Below are 22,663 nucleotides of genomic sequence, written 5' to 3' on the forward strand. Positions count from 1 at the left end.
CAGAAATGACAAAAATCTTGTATGAGAAACTATCTCTGTTAATGGACTAAACTTTAGTTTGATTTATAATTCTGCAATCTATACAACTATTAATTGAAGAAAAATGAATTTTAAATTATAATAAAGAATCCTTTTAGCAGGTTTGCTTTGCAGTGTCATGGCTTAGCCCATTTACACACACACACACACACACACACACACACACACATACACATACATATAAACATATATACATATATATTTAAGGCTTACTTTAATGCCTTTACTTTAAATAAAAATGAATAAATAAGAATGAAGCAAAATGGCAACGGAAACTCCAAGTTGAACAGATATCCATTATTTTGGTCAGTTTTTCATCACGGTAAGCAAAAGACCTGAGAACAATGTAAAGGCGAAAAAGTTTATGTGGCTCTCATGGGTTTCAGAGGTTTGGTCCATGTTCAGAGGACTACGTAGGTCTGGGCCTGTGGAGAGGTAAGTGTCATGGCAGACAGGCACAGCAGAGGAAATCAGCTCAGGACATGACAGCCTGGAAGCAGGCGCTCGGGCGTGCATGCACACTCACACACACACACACACACACACACACACACAGGGCTTCCCACCAGGGCTGAAGTATAGATCCTCTGCTTAGGTGAGGCTCTCTAACCTAATCATTCCAACTCTGAACATTCTTGCATTGTATCACACATGAGTTTTGGGAGAACACCACATATTCAACCCATAACATTCATGCACCAAACTATCTTCAAAAGAGCTAAAAAGAAAACAAGTGAGAGAAGGTAGTGCTCTATTTTAGTATAACAGAAATACTTCTTGAAGTGGGCAGGAAGGAACAAGTTGCCTAAGTCACCCGCCCCAACTTCTAGAAGCCCAGCATGGAGAGAGATGCCTCCCCTTTGAGGGAGGAAGAGAGAATAAAGTTTGGGGCTTAGACATGAAACCCAGGCCCAGGCCCACTACAGTAACACCCTGTGTAGGCAAGGCTCCACCCCTTCTGACAGGCCATTCCCATGGACTTAGCCTGGAACTTCACTAGGCCAGGCAGCTGAAGGCCTGCACCCCTCCACCAACCTCAGAGGCTGACCTGGGAGCAAGACTCCACTCAGTGATCAGCTAGGCATGAAAGACAGCAAAAGCTTTGTCTAAGATTCTAGTGCCAATCCTGTCTCAGTGAGACAAACCACAGAAGGCCCTGTAAACAGGCCAGAGTGCAGATGGAGCCTCTAGACCCATTTAAGACCGAGATCTGCTGTTATCGTTTAGCTATGAACTGTCTCCGGAAAGGTCATGTGTCAGAAGATGCAAGAAAGTTTGGAGGAGAGATGATAGGGTTATGAGGGTCTTAACCTAATCAGTGCATTAATCCTCTTGAATGAATTAACTGGGTGGTGACTATAAGCAAGAAGGTGTGGCTGGAGGAGGAAGGTCACTGCCTTTGGGGTTTATATTTTGTCCCTGGTGAGCCAAGCTTATTCTCTCTGCTTCCTGAAACCCATGATCTGGCTTGCTTTTTTGTGACACTTTTCTGCCCTGATGTTCTGCTCATCTTGCATACAGAGCAATGGAGCTGGCTGTCTATGGACTGAGACCTCTGAAACTGTAAGGGTCAAACTTTCCTCCTCTAAAAAGTTCTTGTCAGGTCTTTTGGTCACAGCAGCCAAAGATCAGATGCCACTTGAGCACTACTGGCACAGACTCACAGTTCAGTGTGCATTGCTCCCAGCCTCAGAGGGGGCCCAGGTCATACCACCTCCTCCTAAATATGTGCAGGCCTCTGTGGCTGGGAGACTTGGCATATCCCAGTTAAGCACCAGTGTTGGTGGCCAAGGCCAACCTTGGGCAATGCAGATCTCAATAGACAACTGCTCAGACATAGGACTCTAGAGTCACTCTGGCACAAGGTGGGAACTGTGAGATGGTCTCGTGTGTGAGCCTGCACCACATCAGCTTCAGTGTGGGCTCCACCGCACTCTTGAGACTTCTCAGGTCATTGCCATTCTGAGAGGCAGGTGTGACCTAGCTCAGCATCCGCCTGGGTAGCCAAGTGACTGCCTTCACCAATGTTACCCTGACCTCAGGCGGCAGGGTGGGAGAAGACCCATCTTCTGGGTAAGAGGAAAATGTGGTAAGTGCAAGACTTTGCCCTGGAACTCAGTGTTGCCCAGGTGAAAACTAATACTGGGCAGGTCCTAAGTGCCTCTACACCCAGGCTTGCCTTTCAATGGAGACTGTGGAACAGCCCCAGTTTCAGGAAAGACAGGCAACTCCAGTCTATAGACATGATTTCAGCCAGTAGCACCTGTGTTTTGTTGCTATGGTCTTGGGTCACAAGTCCGCCTCAGCAAGAGGTAGCCAATAGCAGTGTGAGGTTTTTTTTTTCCTACCCCAGTGTTGTGCTACTTTTGGTGGGCTGTGTGCAAAGAATGTAACCTAGATTGACAGATTGACAGAATTGTTGGCCCAGGCGGGTATCTGTGGATGAAGCATCCGAGTCTCTCCTGGCCCCATGGAAAGACTTGTGGATTACAGACTACTATTTCTAGGCACTTTCCTATTTCTTTTGAACAACCCACCAACAGTGTGCATTTGGGAAAACCCAGGGCTTGGATTTATCTCTACTATTGAAATAGTGGCAACAGACCAACAGACCACCATAAAATCTGGACCTGAGTGCCAAACAAGGCTGAAACAATGGAAGTGACTACAGTCTCAGAGAAAACAGATAGCCTGGTCAGAATTTTTATAAACAAGGCAAAATCAAAGCCAAATTAGGAGGCTGAAATAAATGCCAACATTCTTTAACACACAAACAATAAGCAAGGAATCAACATACTACTGGAGATAATCACCAAACCACAAAGGTCAGACTGTAAGAGAGACAGAGTGAGTCAGCTTTGTATTGCTGTAATCAAAACACCTAACAGGAAGAAGATAGAGGAGAAAAAGCTTGTTTTAGCTCACAGTTCCAGAGATTTAGTCTACAGTCAGCCATGTCCATTGCTCTGGGTCCAAAGTAAGTCAGCCCAAGTGAGCCTTTAGGTTACAGCTCTCATAATCAAATCATTTCCCCCCTGAATATTCCTCATTAGCACAAATTTTGGGGGACACCTCACATCCATACTGTAGCATGGATGAAGACCAAAAGGAACTATAATAAAATAAGGTCCAGGTTGCACAATGGTTGTAGCAAGACCTTACCTACCAACAATCACCTCAAAGGTAGATGAATTAAATTCTCCAATTAAAATGCACTCACTAGATTTGCATGAGCTATTTGCACATTGCTTCATGTCTATGGCTTTTCCCACTGCTAGGCTAATGGAAGAACTTTGAGCTTAGCTATGTATGCTAAGGTGCTGGGAAGGTCAGCTATGATAACTATACCTCAACTTACAGTGGGGTTTCATCCCACAGCTACATTGTAAGTTGAGGAGCATCCGTATTTAAAAGCCTGGCATTCAGAACACAGTGAAAATTGAAAGAATACTGCAATTGGAAAAATCATATTAAAAATGAATAAAGAACTCCTACAATTCAGTATTAAAGCACTAAAAGACACCAAAAATATGAAAATTATTTGAATAAACAATTGTCATGAAAGGACATATAAATGGATGACAACTGCATAAGCTGCACTCAACAACACTAATCAGGAAACTGCCAGTCAAAGCTCATGTGATGTCACCACGTGCCTGTTAGGATGTGGTCTTAGTTGTTCATTGCTATAACCTGAGGCTGTGCAATGCAGGATGAAGAAATTTATTTAGCTCATAGTTTTAGAGGCTGCAAGTCCAAGATCAGTTCTTCCCACAGGATTTTCCTCTGCAAAGGGCCTCATGGTGGATGGCATTACTTCAGAAACCCAGAATAAATCGCATGAGCGAGAAAGGCAGAGAGTGGGAGGGTCCCATCCTTCTCTGTTCATAACAATGCAATCTCACACACACACAAAAACCTCATTCTGGGAGACCATCATCCCTTCCAGGACAAGTGCCTAAGTGACCCAATTGCCTTTCATCAGGCTCCATATCCTAAAGGTTCTACCACCTCCAACAGCACCACCTGAGGGCCACAGTCCAAACAGGTGGGCTGCTGGACGCATGATCAAAGCATATTCAAACCATAGCACTCAACCCTGGCCTGCAGGGCCTATCCTGCCTCACAATGAAAACTGAATTTATGTGAAGCCCAGTCTCAAAGTCTTGATTTTGTGGTGGGGAGTGGGCCCACAGGGCCTTGGGCAGCACCACACCCACAGCTTTGCTGTCTGAAATCCCAAGAAGATGCTCGCTGAGGCTTCGCACTGACACTTGGGACTTCCCAGGTCTTCGAGTGCATGCTGCTAGTGGCCTTACTCGAGCTCAGTCCTGGTGATGGCCCCATCCCCATTGATATACCAGGCATCACCGCACTGGGTAATCTCAAGAACACTTCTTCCTGCAGCCAACGTTAGCCTGGCATCCCAGGCTGACCTTCAGAATCTTACATGAAGCTGCCATGACTCTATCGTTGGTGTCTACACAACCAGCATCATGTAGATGCCACTGAGTTCTACTGTCAGTATGACCAGGACCTGGGTGTACTTGTGCCCTGGAAGTAGCCATGGAGTGCTTTACCAGAAAGTAGGAAGCACAATTCTGAAAAGGGCCTGGGCAGCCAACCCGTGGAGAACACCAGGTGCCTTCTCTGAGACACACTCCCTTTCAGGCCTCTGCTCCAATGGAGAGGGCCAGCCCTACCAACCTCTGTGCTGCCTTCTGTGATGTTTCCTTATTGTCTTCTTGTTAGCACAGGGTTCCCTTTCCTCTGCACAAATCGCTTCAGCAAGTGATTGCTCACTGACATTTCCTTCATTTTATTCTCCTGGAAAGTTCTTTATTTTTTCTCTAGACAGGCTATAAATGTATTTTTTGCAGGGGAAGTGTACCAGGGATTGAACTCAGGGGCATTCGACCACTGAGCCACAAGGTGCAGGTGGCCTGAGTTAGAAATACCTGTAACCACGGGAGGTCAGACTCACACATGCTCCTCAAGGTTAGAGGCTAGGTGGGGGTTCATCTCCTGGAGCAGTGCCAGGGAAGACCCCTCACAGGGATGCTGAGGACTGGACATCTGTGCTGTCCTTGCCCTTCTGCACACAGCTCCTGACCACACTGACGTTGGAGGTGATGGCCTTGCACTGAACAAATAAAAATGTGATGGCCATTTTTTATTATTATTTTATTATTTATTATTATTAAAATATATTGAAAAAGCATATACATGGAGCTCTAAAATCAAAATCAAAACAAAAATAAAACTAAATGGCCAAGCATAAAAAAATATTCAACATCTTCAGGAATCATAAAAATGCAAATTAAAATTGCACTGAGAGTCCATCCTACTCCAGTTAAAAGGGCAAGCATCATGAACACACATAATCATAAATGCTGGCAAGGATGTGGGTGTAAATAAACTCATATACACTGTTGGTGATATTGTACTTTAGTACAGTCACTCTGGAAATCCATGTGGAAGTTCTTCTAATCACTAGGCATGGAAGCATCATCTGACCCAGCTATACTCCTAGTCAGTATTTATCTCAAAAAATTACATTCAACATGCTATAGCAATACATGCATATCCATGTTTACAGCTGTGGAATTCACAGTAGCCGAACTATGGCACTAGCCTAGGTGTCTGTCAACAGATGAATATGTGATGCATATATACAAAGAGTCTTATTCAACTATAAAGAAGATTTGAGTTATGTCAATTTCAAGAAAATAGATAGGTGTTGCGTCTCACAACTAAACCAATCTGGGTCACTCCAAGTGATTTGGGGGAATAAATAAAGACACAGACTCAGAAAGTACCTTTTCTTTGGGTTCACTGACCACTCCTCAGCTGCAGCTCCCACAGGGGAGCAAGACAGGCAAGAAAGAGTGAAAAGCATGTGCTGAACCCTTTCATTGGGGAGAAGCCTTTCAAATGAGGCAAGGAGTAGGGTTACAAATAGGTAAGTGTAACTCAACCCCAGCAAGGTGTTGCCTATACCTGGAGCCATGCCTTGTTTTCTGAGCAGGGCAATGCCCAAGTTACTGTGACCTGGCACTTCCATGCAGGACTGAAGACAGTAATTGGTTAGAACCTGGTGCATCAGGACTCTGTATCCAGGGCAGCTCCCAACTTCTTTTCCCTTTCTTAATATATATATTTTTTTTTTAAAAAGGCAACTAGAGAATTATATATTTTAGTCACTGGATTCTTGGTCCAAGGTTGTCATGATTTACTATTGAAACACAAAAAGAATTAGTTGAAAACATATCATTTCAATAACATAATTTTGGAAGATCTAGGTAATTATTATTATTCTGTCAAATACTCATCAGAAGATTCTTAATCATTTCCCAATTTTATTGGGAAGCATTGTGTTTGACCATAGTAACATAGACATTTTTATTTGGCATGAAAGTCAAGCCTTTCCACGAATCATAGAGCAGAAGGCTCATTCACATTATTCATTACAATGATTTGTAGAGGATTTTAACTTAGTTTCAATTCTTCCATCGGCACTTATCTGACTATGAGGGATCTTGGAAGTAATTTAAGTAAAATTATTTTTTAAAAATCACATATTGTTTTAAAACATAGCCACAAATGCTGTATTGTAGGAACAATGAATAATGTTTTAAGTATTCACTTCAAGGATCATGAAATCAAGAGCTTACCTAGGTCTGATTAATTGGCATGCACCTGTTTCAAAGCCTGAATGTTAACTTCTGCATGCAAGCTGGCAATAGGATGAAGGAAAGTTGATGAAGGATCAATGTCCTTTTCCAATACTGTAACTAGGAATGGAATGAGGCAAGTTGTACCTTTTATAGGCTACAGGATTTTTTAACCATCCTTTCTCTCAATTATCACATTAAGGAGTCTTTTAGGTCAGTAATGCAAAAATTCTGGAGGCAGAAGCACCAGACATTCTGTTGGATGTCATCTCACTGAGGGTTAAGTCTTATGCAATTGTCCTTGTCAATTCTAGGAGATCAGTCTGTAAATGCCTGGACTATATAGGAAGGTTCTATTTTAACAGTCATTCTATTTTGACAATTGTCCAGATATATAGTCTTAATTTCTAAGGACCAGCATGATTGGCTGGTTTAGTTTTCTTATATGCTGACTTTTTCTCAAAAGATACTCCCAGAAAGCCTGTTTACACAGTATCAACATATAGGTATAACTGACCATTACAGTCAGGACAATTAATCTGATTATATAGGTAGACATTCCAGTCCACAGCACAAAGCATATTAAAGGTGGACCTGAGAAATGGGCCTATAGAAGTTTGATTCCTAATTTTCACTTACCTAACTAGCTCATGAAGCTGCATGGATGTAAACTCTGCAGTTGAGAGATTTACCTTTCTGTTTCAGGGTTTTAACCTCTCCATGATAACCAGGTTAAACTCTATTTTTTGAAATTTTATTTAATACACTGAATCATGTTCAGCAGCAGTAAGACTCAATACTACAATTTAAAAAAATTTAATAAATATTTTGTAAGATTTATTGTGACCCTGTTTCTCCTTGTTTTAATATATTAACATTGAATGAAATACTGACATATATCATAATATCATTAGTATAAATTATTGACAATAGTACAAGTATTTAAATGATAAAGATTTATTATCTTCAGCTGGTTGTGAGACTTGACAAAAGTCAATTTCGGGGGCATAGTAAATAGAAATTTAGCCTTTACTAAATGTATGATTTGATTTTGACTTTAACATAATTATCAAAAATAAAGAATACAATAAGTTGTATACAAAAATTTATATTTTGAAATTAGCTCTAGATTAACTTAATCAATTATCTTAATTTGGAATAAAGGTAGAGACAGAGTTTTTAAATTAGGAGTGGTGGTGGTCTTTACTAGGGGCATGAGAAATTATGTAAACATCTATCCAAAATAGAAAGTCAAATGCTAAATAAGCCTAGAAAAGATATTTTGTTTTTACCATTACTAAAAAATGAAATAGAGAAAAGAAATGAATAGTCTTTTATCTATGAATCTAAAAAAAAGCTGTCATTATCATTATCAAATTTAGTGTAGACTTAAGTATGGAGAGTTAGTATCTCAAATATAGTTAAAAATAAGTCAATAGTGTGATTTAAGACAATGACCTAATTTAGAATTTGTATGAAACTGAACTAGCAATGACATCTTGAGGGATTATTGTCAAAACAATTGTGTATAAAGAAACATATGCATGAACATCTTTAATAACTCCACTTAATGTAGCAAAATTAGCTCCAGTAACCATGCATAATCAATGACTTTACTAATTTCAAAAATATTAATGTATGTAGGGTATCATCTCAGAGCACTAAAATTGAAAAAAGCTCTATTATGTTAAATTTATTACTAAAATTAGTTATTGGCTATGGAGCTGATTAATTCATGGCTGTCTAATATTTCAGGAGTAACTATTTTTAGGGCTATTTTCCACAGTGACAAACTGTTGACAGGGCTTGACTTAAGACTCCATTTTAATGTTTAGAGGCTCTCAAAACCTGTTTTTAATTAGAAGAGGAGTAAAATTTTTAACTAAGAATCATATTTTTCTTGTGGTAAGATTACAACTTTAATCTCTTTTTGTCTGTATGTTTGCCTTTATTTTTCTTCTTCACTTGGGCTCCATTTAACTATAGTGCAACACCTAAACTTGGCTAGAATTATGTAAATCCTTTGTAATATTGATGGCTAACTGGATAATAGACTCATCTTTTGAAAATAGGTGGCCCCTTATAAGTTTAGGTGCTGTATTGTCCCTTTAAGTATCTCTATGAAAATAGTAGAATTTTTCTAAAGGCTTACTAAAATTCTTTTTTAGGCATTTTGTTTATATGTTGGATATCTGTTTTGGAGGGTTGTCTGTACTTCAGTTAGACTATCAGATTTGTCCCTATTCTGTGTTACTGGGACATGGTTAAGATAAATCTCCCTTAAATCTAGTTTTAAAATTGTCTTCTATTTCAAAATTTAGCTAAGTAATAGCATAATGTTTCTCTAGTTAAGATTAGACATTTGGCATAAATTGTGACATAATACATGAATTTGGATTTCTTGAAAGTCTCCCTGAATTTGTTTTGGTCTATATTAAGTTTGAAAAGTTCCCTTCAATCTCTCTTTCTAGTAGACAATTTTTAAGGCCTTCTTTGATGATAGAGTTGAGGCTAGATAAGAAAATGAGATATCATTTGGTTATTATAATCTTCCAGTATATAGACTAGTTGATTCATTCTCATTCTAACAATTCAAAAAGATCCCTCAATCTCTTTTTGAGAGAAGGTCTCAAAATATCTCCATATCTCAGAATATTATTCTTTAAATAGGTATCTCTTAATTGTCTTTTTAAAAATATGATTAAGGTTACTTCCCAGTGTAGGGAATAGTATATGAGTCTTACCATATTACTTATGGATAACAGGTTCAGTCAGAGAACTTATATAATACCAATGAATTTCCAACAAAGTTTGCAACTTTTATTGTTCGAAACTAATGTACCACATTAATTTGAAGAACACCCATCCTAATTAAATGTTCTTCAAAATCCCATAAACATCCAAAAAATACAAGTAATATGCAAGAATCAAATTTAGTCTTCAAGGAGAAATGTCAAAGTTAGAATTTAGTCAGCATTTTAAAACATTGATTGTGTTAATTAAGGATGTGAATTGATTCACTAAAATTAATTCTTAAACATTAAGAATCACTAGGTAAATAAAAACCTTAGTTAAATGAAATAAATTTAACATTTTAATAAGTCTTTATTATGTCAAAATATGGACAAAATCTTAGCTCACATCAACATAATAAGGTCAGGGAAATAGCCTAAAATATACTAGAATTAATTAGTTTATATTTACAGTCAGTCTAGTTATACATAAATCAGTTTCTCAATTATTTTAAATTTCTCTATTATCTGTCTAGATAATAGATAATGATGTAAGGATTTTCTTATGTAAAAAAATCTAGAATATAACAACCTTATATTTCCCAAAGAGGATTTCTTTCCTCTTTGTAGGACCTCCAATTTATGTTTCCTCTCTGTGGAAGTATCTTCTTCTCCATTTAGAATTCTTTCTTTTGGTTATAATTTGGAAGAATTTCTATAAGTCTTAGAGTCTAAACAAATTATTTTACCTTGATATGAAAAAATATCTCAATGAAAATATATTGAAATATGGATATTTCTGTAGACAAAATTATATTTGTTTATTATCTTATAAAAGTTCCAACAATAATTTGAGAATTAGAGATTACTTGATGGTTGTATTATCTCTTGAAAGAAAAAATTTTTATAGTGAAATACATTTCTCAAATATCTGTAACTATAAAAAGCAGAGCATCCGATAAATGCATGTATAAGGAATATAAATGATGTGTTTTCTGTTGAAAGAAAATTATCAGAAGCGAATACATATATATATTAATTAAATAAATAGACATATGTTAAATATTCTATGAATTAAGGACTATAGATTATTCAAATAACTGCGAAAATATTCATTAAGAATAAAGGCATAGCTTATAATTATGTAAACCTTATAAAGCCATGTGGTTTTTTTAAAATATTTGGATCCATTTTAGCTTGCTTTTAACTAGAGGTACACCCTTAACTCTATGTGACATCACAAAATTTCTGTGCACATATCTGTTCATATTCTGTATTTACATGGTTAGAGAACAAGAAGAATAAGGTCAAATCATCATGAGAGGTTTTGAGAAAACTATCTCAGATTGCCCATCTTTTATTATCTCCTGAAGACCAAAGGTATTCTTATAATTCTTAAATAAAACACAAGCAAACATATGCATCACTCATAAATGTAACGTTATCTTTGCAATTTCTCTTAATAACACAGCTATAAAGAATTTCTAAAGGAACCCATCAAAGGACAAAAATCAGATTATTTAACTTTGAGTACATTAGGATTAGGGCAGCAATGTAGAAGTCTGTGAACCATATTTTGTCTGAAAAGGAAATCTTTTTTTAGTGCAAAGGTATTAAATAGGATTGGAGAATAGCATATTCAGTGAAATAATTCAGCCTCAGAGAGTCAAAGTGTGTGTTCTCTCTCCTGTGGAAGCTAGAGAGAAAAATGGAAAACAAAGCAAAACAAAAAGCATCTCATAGAAATAGAAGGGATACCAGTAGACTAGAGGAAGGCAATTAGGGAGAGGGAAGAAGGGAGGGTAAAGGGTGGTACTGGGGAAAGAAATGAAGCAAATCATAATATGTGTATGTACAAACATGTCACAGTGAATCCCAACATTGTGTATTATTATAATGCACCAATAAAAAATGTCTCCACAGGCAAACCAGTCAAAAAGAGAAAACAAAAATCAAAGTCTGGAAAAAGATATTAGAGTCCATTTCCTTGGTGCTGGGAGGGGTTTTACCATACCATAATGACTTCTGTGTGTCTCTTCTCTTTCCTTATTTGGTCCTTTAACATGTAAAAGAATGACTCAACTTGATCAAAGTCTACTTCCATGACACTTTACTTTAATTTCCAGTATTCAGTGATGTTGTAAGTTGGTTTTCTGTTTAGCAATTGTTAATGGAGAGGAATGTAGGTACTGCATCTCAGGACTGTGCTCTGTGACAGTCCCACAGGCACTGGGACCTTCCAGCTAGGATGCAGTTCTTCTGTGTGGGCAGCTGGACATGCTTGCTCTCCCTCCTTCTTCCCTGGCCAGGTGCAGGTGAGTGAGAAGGAGGAAGACTGCTTTCCTTTACACGGGAGACTTGTTGAGAGGACATATTGTTCCACACTACAATTCCAGGCCTCAGTTATTTCTTGTTTTCTACAACTAAAGATCTTAGGGCTATTCTCAAGTTTCTGTCTTTAATTCTATTTTGGGAGGTACTTTTTCTTTTCATTTTATCTTTGTCTTATGTTCACACAACATGCAAAATATCTGGTTGGCAGCCATCAATTTCTGCAAAATACTTGACCTCCAATTTCCAGAAGGATAAAATAATATAATTTATAAAAAGATGATTATAACGTATGAATAATAAAAAATTGATATTTTAGATTTTTTTCCAGTCTTTCACTTTCTGTGAATATTCATTTTTAAAGTGAGTTTCTTATAGGCAGCAAATGTTGGTCTTGTTTTTATAGCCATTCAGCCAGTCATTATCTTTTAGTTGGAACATTTAGTCTACTTAAATTCAAGGTTAGTTTTTAAAAATAATGTCTTATGCCTGCACTTTTAAAATCATCTTCCTCCTCCTCCTCCTCCTCCTCCTCCTCCTCCTCCTCTTCTTCTTCTTCTTTCTTTTTTTTTTTTTTTTGCAAATATTCTTTGTTTTTTCTTCTCATTCATCTCTGAGATTTGAGGTTTTACTGTATTGGTAACTTTACTGTTTCAATGGGGTTTATTTTGTTGAGATTGGATCTTTGTTCTAGTTCTCTTCTGTATACCTAACTGTCTAGGGGTTTTTATATTTCACATGCTTTCACTATGTTTATCATCTTTCTTTCATTTTTGTTTGTAGAAGATTTTTAGGCATGGTTTGTTAGCTATGTGGTTTTCACATGGGCAAGAGAAGGAAGGGATCAGACCAAAGCAAGATCAAAATCCAGATGGCAAACCCTAAATCCTTTAATTCCATGTTTGGCATCCAGGGCACATGGGGACAGTGTGTGGAGTCCAAAGGGCTTGGCAAGCCCTGTGACCTTGCCAGTTGTATCCCACATGATCACTGTATTGGGCTGACTCTTTTTATTGCCTGCTGCTTTTCTTGACTAACATCCCAAATTCCTGGCATCTCCAACTTCCTGTGGTCAACATAACAACTTTGGCATCCCTCCTTATTCTCACCAGTTAGCACATTAACCCTTCAGGGAAGCTGAGACTGTCCCACCCAGCCTGGCTTATTGGTCTCCCTTTTAAATCTCAGTGGAAACCCCCATGATCCCATAGATCTTGCATTCTCCATTCCTCCAGAACCAGCACCCCACAAACGATGCCAAGAACTGCTGCCAGCTCAAGAATTAACTGGACCCACTGGGACGATGGCTGCAGTGACTTCTGAATTCCTAGTTGGTTGAGCATGCTGACATAAATCCTGGGGAAAGCAGTTTCCTAGATGGTCCTTTTGGAACAGGGTATTCCTGCCTTTTTTCTCAAAGCAGTCTTTCAATTGAGTTAGTTCTTTGACATCATTGAGTTTGTGTTGTGTGTTGTCTGGTACAATTCTTGATACCCTGGAGACATCTTTCCAAGTGTCCCAATGAGAAGCACTTGTATTTTTTTTTTTTTATAGACACTGATCTCTTCAGCAATCACATCCTCCTTGACCACAAACTTAAACATGTTCCCTTTCTGCCCAAATTGAAAGTTTTTCAAATCTTTCTGCTCTGCTTTTAGCTCCCAGAATTGAACCTTGCTAAAAGCTGCCAACAATACACTGTCATTGCCTTAGTGCTATGAGTTGTAAATTCTCTCTCCTGGATCAATGAATCCATCATATTTAAACTCAACCTCGCACATAGTCTCTGAGCATGGTTAAAATTTAGACAGGTTATTTTCTAGAATGTAACAGATGTGACTGCTAATCCAATTCCCCACAGCGAGCTCATTCCCAGACATGAATTGGTGTGAACATACTTTATATACAAACAGAGATATGAAAAAATTGTTCTCTATGTGTGTAATTAGAATTTATATGCATTCTGCTGTCATGTATTTAAAAAATAAAGTCAATTAAAAAATAAACATAGATATGTACATTAAAAAAGCCTAATGAATGAAGTCTTTATTGTCCATATGCCTATTGGCATTTCAATCTTCTGAGCTCCTATCAGAGGAGTCCTTCATTAAGTTCCAATTTCAACATTATAGGACTTCTTCCAACAACCAATTTCAAAGGATTTTGGACTATGTGTTCAGGTATAGTCACAGCAATAACCCTCCTTCTCAGTACCTATTTTCTGAGTTAGTTCATTTTTTTATTTGCTGTTAAAAGATGCCTGAGAAAATCAACTTATGAGAAGGGCGATTTTTTTTTAATTCATGGTTTCAGAGGTTTTAGTTTATGGTCAGCCAGTTCCATTGAATGGGCTGATGGTGAGGCAGAAACCACAGCAGAGAGGGCATTAATTGCTACTCAATTAATGGCAGCAAGAGAGCAGAGTGAGAGCAAGAGGCTGAAGACAGGATAGAACCACTCCCTTCAACTAGGTGCCAGCTCCTGTAGTTTCTGTTACCTCCCTATAGCATCACCATCTTGGAACCAAGTCTTTTATACATGAGCTTTTGGGTGCCATTAGAGATTCAAATTTTAACAAGCACTACAACAGATGCTACAGGTGTAAAATTCTTCAGCTCATGTGATTATCCAAGTGTGAAATTCCCTGCCTGACCTCATCGGATGGATTATCATCAAAATACAGGTGCACTAAAAATGTTCTATAAATTAGCTTCAGGCTAGGTGCCACACTCTATGCAAAGGCTCTATCATTTTTCTTGATCACTTTCAGGGCAGTTTCTCGTGATTGGACCAAGCTCACCCATCATTGTCATGGTGGGAGAAGAGGCCATGTTTTCCTGTCACCTCAGCCCTCCCATGGATGCTCAGAACATGGAAGTGACATGGCGCCATACAAACAAATCAGGCCTGGTACATAACTATAGGAATTCCCAGGACAAGGACCAGCAGCAACCAGAGAACCAAGGGCGGGCAGAGATCCTGAGGGAGAACATCACCAGGGGGCAAGTGGCCCTGAGGATCCGTAACATCCATCCTGCAGATGAAGGCGACTACAGATGTTTCTTTTTAAGCTCCACCTACCACAATGAAGCACATTTCAAAGTGTTGGTCACAGGTGAACTTCTCTGGAATGAAAACTCTTTATATTCTGTAGAACATTAACTCTGTTTTTTGTTCTGCCTATACTTTGTTAGGATAAATACTGGGTATAGTGGACAATGGAGGTATAGTCTAGGCAAATCCTATGAAGAAATTTCAAGAGTGTTAAAGAGGAAGAAAACATCTGACTAATCTATTCCAATGGTCTCGGGCTGTAAGAGAAATATAGTCGCAACCCATTTCTTTGTCAACATAATTAAGAAGAGGAGAAAGGAGAGAATCTAGTATATATCATTCTTTCATTCCACTTCCTTCCTTCCTCCTCTCCCCCTCCTCCTCCTCCTCTCCTTCTCCTCCTCCTCCTCTTTCTTCTTCTTCTTCTTCTTCTTCTTCTTCTTCTTCTTCTTCTTCTTCTTCTTCTTCTTCTTCTTCTTCTTCTTCTTCTTCTTCTTCTTCTTCTTCTTCTTCTTCTTCTCTCTCTCTCTCTCTCTCTCTCTCTCTCTCTCTCTCTTTCTCTCTCTCTCCTTTCCTTTTTTCTCTCTCTCTCTTTTTTCTTCCCTTTCTTCTAGGAATTGAACCCAGGCTCTCAATCATGCTGGGCACATTTTCTGTCATTGAGCTCCATCCCAGCCATGATATTTCCGAGGAGTCTCAGAAGCACATCTCAGTCTAAGATATCACTCTAGTTTCTAAAATCCAGAAGGAGATGGAAGGAGACAGGAAAGATCAGATGCACCGACCATCAGAAATTGCTCTTGCCCAGTCTAACATGGTTGTTTCCATCTTCCTATGACACTCTTGTCTGCTTGGATCCCTGCACTGAGCTCATGTCTCAGATCCCAGCTCTGCCCAGACACTGCCAGTTCTGGCAGGGTGAGCAGGTGTGGAGGGGCCAGGCTTCAGGCTCACACTGAGCTTGAACAGCTTTGCCCCTGCTCTTGTCATGACAACCTCAGGCAATGAGTTTCTTGTGACAACCTCAGGCAATGAGTTTCTCCATTGCCATCCTCACAATTGGCCTTCAGAGAGGTCTACCCAGTCTGTCACAGGGAGCCCAAGAGGGGGAGATCTCTTCCTGCAGTGTGCCTTGACAGGCCATGTCCTTGCCCTATATTCAGTGACAGTTTTGGACAGTCCATGAGCACCCCTGAACTCATGCTTGCACAGTGAAAGGTGGGTACTTATTGATTCTTCCCAAATTAAAGAAGACTAGGAGAAAGAATTACTGACCAGTTGAAAACAGATTTTTCTGCTAAATTTTCTCCTAACTAGACATCATTGTGCACACATATCCTGAAAACATTTCCAGGGTGAAGACATCCAAACTCAAGGTGTCATCCTCCTGTAATCCAACAGAGAGGCCTCTGCCTTCCTACTCCCAGACACTTCCTGGGACCACTCCATTCTAAGATCTGCTTCCATCTCACCATGACATCTTGGCTCTGTGCGAATGTCCCACCTGTCCAATACGACCTATGTAGGCTCATTTTTGGGAATTACATCTAAAACGACACTATTTTCACTCACAGCAACCTTCAGAGGCACTGTGTTTAGGACTTGAACATATCCTCTGAGGAACATGATTCAGCCCACAAAAGTGATTGTTTAATACCAGTAAATTTACTTTAGTTTTTGTTGTACACTGTGATGGTTTGAATAAGTTAGTGTTAGTACACACTAAGCTGCAAAACACTATGCACAAATGACAGCTGCTTGTCATCCCAAATCTTGGGAGGAGGGACAAAGGAAGGAGGAGTGGGTCTCACTGTCTGTGTGTGTCCACCTTCATTTACTCCTGATCCCCAGCCTTCCCCCAGTGCAGCCTTCATCTTCACATTGGGAGATGAGTCACTGCTGCTCTTGAACCCCTGTCCTTGAAGAGAGAGAGAGTGAGGGAAGGATGAGCCAGTTCCTATGGCAACATGATGACCAAGACACACAGATGATGTCCAGGGATGGCACTCTGTCCAGCCTCTAGGACACTCCCAACAGCAAGGGCCCTGAGGCAGGTAGCCCCCCTCTGAGCAGGTGTATCCATGGATGCAGTTCAGAGGGGAAAGCTACTAATCAGGGGGGTGCATAGACATCTTTCAAGGTCCCTTTGCCACAGTGGCTAGTGTCTGCCATATTGGCCTAAGGCCATACGAACTTCCATCTGAGGTAGTTGTATAGGAGAAGGGTGATAGAAATTATGTGGACAACTTGAAACTGACATCTGAGTCCACCAGCTCATGTGTGTCCACTGGGTGCAAATGGACCAATGGGTTTTTACTAACTACATGTAGTTCTCAAAGGGGAACAAGGGAAAGAAACACAGCAGGAAGGGACCTGGTAGGAACTGGAGTAAAAGCCAAATTGTGGTCTTAATCTGTTCCTCCTCCAAACCCTTTGTGGGACTTTACCCCATTGTCACAAAAACAAAACACACAAACAAAACACAGAGTTGAGGTTCACAGAGGTTAATGAACAATCGCAGTTTCACTGGTCCATGTGAAAACACCGCTGGACATTTCTGGAACAGTGTGCTTTCTCTGCCTCCTTCCCTCTCCAGGCACCGGCATGGCTCCTCGTGTTCACGTGGAACCTGACGCAGCCTGGGGCATCAGGCTGACCTGCACATCCACAGGGTGGTACCCCGAGCCCCAGGTGCAATGGAAGGGCAGGCAGGGACTGCACTTCACACAAGCCTATGAGACAGTGAGAACTGAAGAGCCTGGCACGTTTCAGGTGCAGGCATCCATCACAGTGGACGAGAGGTCAACAGGAAACTTGTCTTGTGTTGTAAGAAACCCACTCCTTGGTGAGCAGAAGGAAGCACATGTGTCTCTGGCAGGTGAGTTCCCTCCATAGTCTGCACTGTCCTTGCAGCTGATCAGGTGTGACGGGCAAAGACCTGGGCAGTCACCTGGGCCAGGTTCTGGTCCATTCCTCTTTGACTTCCATGTGAGCTCATCCTCAGCTCCCATTTATTGGCAAAGAAATGATTTTACTTATGAAAATGAATTTACGAATATGCAAAAGCCTTCAAAGCCCATGAAACATGGAGAGAATCTCCCAGATTCTCCTCAAGATGTTCTTTAGCTATTGCCCAGGAGAAAATCATTAGTTCTGCCACCAACTAATTAGTGTGAATCCTGACAGTGCCACCCACCATCTCTGGGATCTTGGGCGGGTACTGACCTTCCCTGCCAGTTTCCAAAGGAGAAATAGGGCTTGTGCGCCATGAGAAGGCTGAGGAGTGACTGATGGAACTCACCTGGGCAGCACAGACCCAAAGTGGGCATTCCACAAGAGTTGGTCCTGACTACTCTCCTGTGACTCTCTGTCCTTCTGCCCAGTCAGGGCGTGACAGTGACTCAGGTCCACAGGCTCTTCCTCTTGTCTGCCTTCTCATGACCTCTGTTTCAACTCTGCACTTCCTTCCTTTCTCTGTCCCGTCCCGACCACAGGGTACCCCACACTCCTGTCCTCTGGGAGCCTTCACCAAGCTTCCCCACTGGTCCTTCAAGTTGCATCCCAGGGACCTGTCCTCCAGGAATCCACTCCAGCCCCTGTGCATTGTGGTCCCCCTGTTGACTCTTACACCATGGTGGACTGCATCCCAGTAGCTGAGGTGGAATGGCACCCAGGGGGACTTGTGTCTTAATTCTCCTGTCCCCATCACTTCCCAAGGGCTCAGCTCAGGTGTGGCACTGCCTGTTCACTGATGAAGGCTCCTAAGAATCCCATCAACTAAAATGCCCTTCCTCGGGTGCTTCAGTTCAAGCACCCACATTTGTTTGACATAATGGAAGAAAATTCCATGTTCAAAAGGAGAATGTGACAAAAGCATATATCAGACAAGTAGAGTTTGTATTTTCTGTTTTTTTAATTGCAATTTCAGTAAAGCAAAATTAGAGAAGGAAAAATCAACCAAGTCTCCCAGTTAGAGTTTCATAGTGAAGAAAGCAGCTGAGGCAGCTCACCATGAGTGGGAAGTGAGAGAGAAAAACTCACCAACGCTCAGGTCATCATACTAGAGCTCTCTTCAAAAAAAATGGAAGATGAAAATTTAAAAAGTGTCTTCAGATAATAGTAAAAGTGCTTCTATATGAAACTTAAAATCATTGATAATAACTAAAAGTCATTGATTGATTAGATCAAAAGCATCTTATTGACATGAGTGCAATTCCTGAGTGAGGAGGTCTTCGGGACCTCTTTTCAGGGAAGGTTATTGCACAGACAGGTGTGGATGGCCAGGCCAGAGCTAATTATTTAAAGGACCAGTGGTCATTCCTCTCAGAAGGATACCTGGGCATGTAAGGGTTTTGTCTCTGGGACTTGGTCCATGGGACCTATTGGATTTACCCTCTAAAAGGATCAAACTTCCTCATTTGCCCTCAGAGGAGCTCCCCCCACTCCTCAGCAACATGTTGTTGGGTCACTCATGTGCATACATGTGTGAAAACAACCAGGTAAAGAGGACTTGGCCACATCAGGGCTTGCGAGGAAGGAGAAAGGAGATCCACATGGAAGGAGAAAACTGTGTTCTATTAGTAACATTTTATTATAAAATAATTACATATCACAAATATAATCGTAAGCACTATTAAATCTAGATGACACCCTGTGTTGATTTATCATAACATGTTGGACATGTCTCAACATCTTCATAATCACTTACATGACCTCTGGTCTCTGCCCCATGCTGTGAAGGAGGAGCACCTTCTGAATTCCTGACTCCCTGGAGTGGAGCAGAGGGCAGGGATGCTCAGAGTCTCTGAGCTCCTCCTGTCTGGAGAAGGCTCCTGGAGAGTCACCCCACAGCCAGGTCCCCTGCTGTCCAACTGGACTCCAGTCTGATGATTGTGTGTTTCAGGTGCCTTGTTTCCCAAGGACTGGTCCTGGACGATAGGGCTGTGTGTGTTCCTGGTCCTCCTGGAAGTCAGCCTGGTGGTCACCTGTGCTCTGTTGATGCGGGCCAGAAGAGCCAAAAGTAACAGGGAAGTGCATGGGGCGGGGTGGCTCAGGTTCCTGGGAAGCAGAGTGCGCTAGTCACCACAAGTCAGGAGTGGACTGTGGGTCCCCTGCATCACTGAGAACTGGCAGGAAAGGCCGTAAAAAAAAAGAGTTAGTCCATCTTCACCTTATCACCTCGCATAGTTACCAGAACATGAATTTTGGGGGTCAAGATCAGCTCTTTCATAAAAACAGCATATATGCTTAGAACTTTTGTGGTCTACCCTTAAATTGGTTGATTTGGAGACCAGTTTATCTGTTGAGGTATTCATTAGTGTGCCCAGGGATGATGAAATGCTCTGTGCATGTCCTGAGATGGAAACCCTGGCTTATCACATCATATACCCTCCTGAAATGGCAATGGGAGAGCCCTGCTGCTGCTTTCTGTGTGTCCTGGGGACTCATGGAAAACTGTGGTTGACCATGAGCACCAAAACTACCAGTGACCACTGTCACCCAGGGCCTGGCCTGCCTGAGGCACCACCTCTCTTCAGGGTAGCTTCTCTCCAAGCAGGGCCACTCACTAGAGTCTCCTGCTCTGCTGCCTCTAACTTCTGAGTGTTTCTTGAGAGTTACTTGAAGCACAGCTAAAGCCAGCCATTCCCAGTGGCTTCTGGAGGGCTGGTCTGTGATTCTGTCCAGTCCTTTTCTCAGTTGGCTGGATTAGTGTTTGCGAGTCCTGCCTGTTGAGGGTGACTCCCCTGCCAGCAGGACTTAGGAAGGGCCAGGGCGCTAATCCAAGTGAGCAAAGCCAGGGAGGCAAGAGGTGCCCTCCTGAGAAGGTGCTTGCTGCTGTCTGGGGGGGGGGGGTTGTCAGCATCTCAGACACCCCAGAATTACCAGGCAGCCTCCTCTGCCCATGGGTCACAGGAAACTTTGTGAAACAGGGCTTTTTGTCTGTTTGTTTGTTGTTTATATGGGAACTTTCCTTGTGTCAAGGCATATTTGGGTTTCTGGCTGTTAGGAAACAGCAAAAATGGGAATATACAAAGCCAAGACTGGAAGTGCATAGAACAACAGAAAAAATGGACTGATCATTTAGAAAATTTGTCCAATTAATATAATATAAATTAGCCAATCTAATATAATCACACGCCATCCACTCAGAAGATTCAGTGCAAACAAGTCTCACTGATGGGTCTGTTTGTGTCTGTTGCAGGTTTGCTCAAGGAGCAGCACGGTGAGTGGGTCCAGCTGCTAGGCAGAGAGCCTTGTGCTCCATGTAGGGACAGGGCCACAGTGCAGGGCACCCTGCAGGGTCCCTTAGGAGGCTGAGTGCCTGGAGAGGCTGTTTGGGTCTTGATCATGCATCTGAGGATTAGTATTCAATGGGAGATGGTGGAAGAGGGTCTATGGCTTCCAAGGTGTCCCCAGGCTACTGCAGTATAGGTGACTCACAATCACACCCACACATCCAACAAGCCATATTGGGCTCCCTCAGGATGCAGCATTGCTCACGCTGTTGGAGGGGCTTGGGGTGGGGGGGGCGTCCCTGCCTCTGACCTCTGAATCACAGTGTGGACTCACAGTTTGGAAGAATTGGCCTCCTATTTCTCTGCCTTAGGTCTCTTGGCTCTCACATGTCAAATAGGTCATTTTCAGTTCATTCTGATCACAGTCTACACTGCTGTAGGGCAATGAACCAGGAAGTTTTGGACATTTAATCTTTTAATGTCTACTTTGGGGTTTGAAAGTGAACTCCAGCAACAATATGAGAAGTCATTCATGTGTTTTCCCTTATGCAAAGATTGATAATAATATAAAAGATGAGGCAATTTTGAAGGAGAGAGGAAAGGAAAAGATTCTGAGTCTCTTTTTTTTCTTTTTTATTGTTGCATCACAGTGATACACAATAATGGGGATTGTTGTTACTTTTTCATACATGCACAGAGTTTCTCTTGTTTAACTAGTAGATGCCACTCTTCCTGAATGTTGTTGGATCATCATCTCCACAATATACCAAATTTTGATTACACAGAGAAGTGTGTGTAATCAAAGTGCCAAATGTTGCAGTAAACCCCCCCCCAAAAAAAAAATACAGGAAAGGAACATGGTGCATCATTTAAAATTCAGAACACAGCCAGGTGTGGTGGCACATGCCTGTAATCCCAGTGACTGGGGAGGCTGAGGTAGTTTTGCAGTTTTGAGGCCAGCCTCAGCATCTTAAAGAGACGCTAAGCAATTTAGTGAGTCCCTGTCTCGAAATTAAAAAAAAGAATGCTGAAGAAATGGCTCAATGATGAAGCATCCCTGAGTTCAATCCTCAGTACCAAAAAATAAAAACTAAAAATAAAATTTGGACCTGAGCCTTGGCTGCCACCCAGAGCTCCACTAAAGCTGGCCTGTGGTGTGTTGCTCTGCTCCTGGGCCTGTAGCCACCTTCCCAGCAACAGGGAGAAGAGCCGGTACAGATGCGCTGGCAGCGCCTCTCTCTCCCTGGCCTTTGCAGGTTTCTTTCTGGCCCAGCTGGACCCTCAACCTTGTGGGGCTGGTGTTTGTGTTGTCATCAGGCTGATCCATGAAAAGCGTTCAGGGATGACTTTGCAAAGCCTAGGATTTCTTCTTGCAGCAGGCAGGGAAGGTTGGTCTCTTTAGACCCCTTCCTCAGCCTGCGAGCCCTGGCCCTGTCCATGTCTCCACTGCGCACACCCTGCAGAGAGCCAGGCTGAACTCTGCTCCATGCTGAGCTCTGCACGATTACCACGATTACCACGTGGGACTTACTTAGACTTAGACCAGGTGGAGTGGTACTGCTGCCGTGGGCTAGTCCAGCTGCACTGGAGTCACTGG

The 22,663-nt window shown here is 41.4% G+C and overlaps 1 protein-coding gene across 1 annotated transcript in view; it reads left to right on the forward strand.

Moving 5' to 3' along the window:
* The window catches only part of LOC143388343 (butyrophilin subfamily 1 member A1-like), a 57,457-nt gene that overhangs the window by 27,695 nt on the left and 7,099 nt on the right, over window positions 1–22,663 (forward strand). Inside the window, exon 5 of the mRNA XM_077108150.1 lies at window positions 21,033–21,053. Within this exon, the coding sequence (XP_076964265.1) occupies window positions 21,033–21,053 (21 nt within the window). The remainder of the gene's footprint in view (window positions 1–21,032; window positions 21,054–22,663) is intronic.

Source organism: Callospermophilus lateralis, unplaced genomic scaffold (genome assembly GCF_048772815.1).
Source record: "Callospermophilus lateralis isolate mCalLat2 unplaced genomic scaffold, mCalLat2.hap1 Scaffold_1712, whole genome shotgun sequence".
NCBI lineage: Eukaryota > Metazoa > Chordata > Mammalia > Rodentia > Sciuridae > Callospermophilus > Callospermophilus lateralis.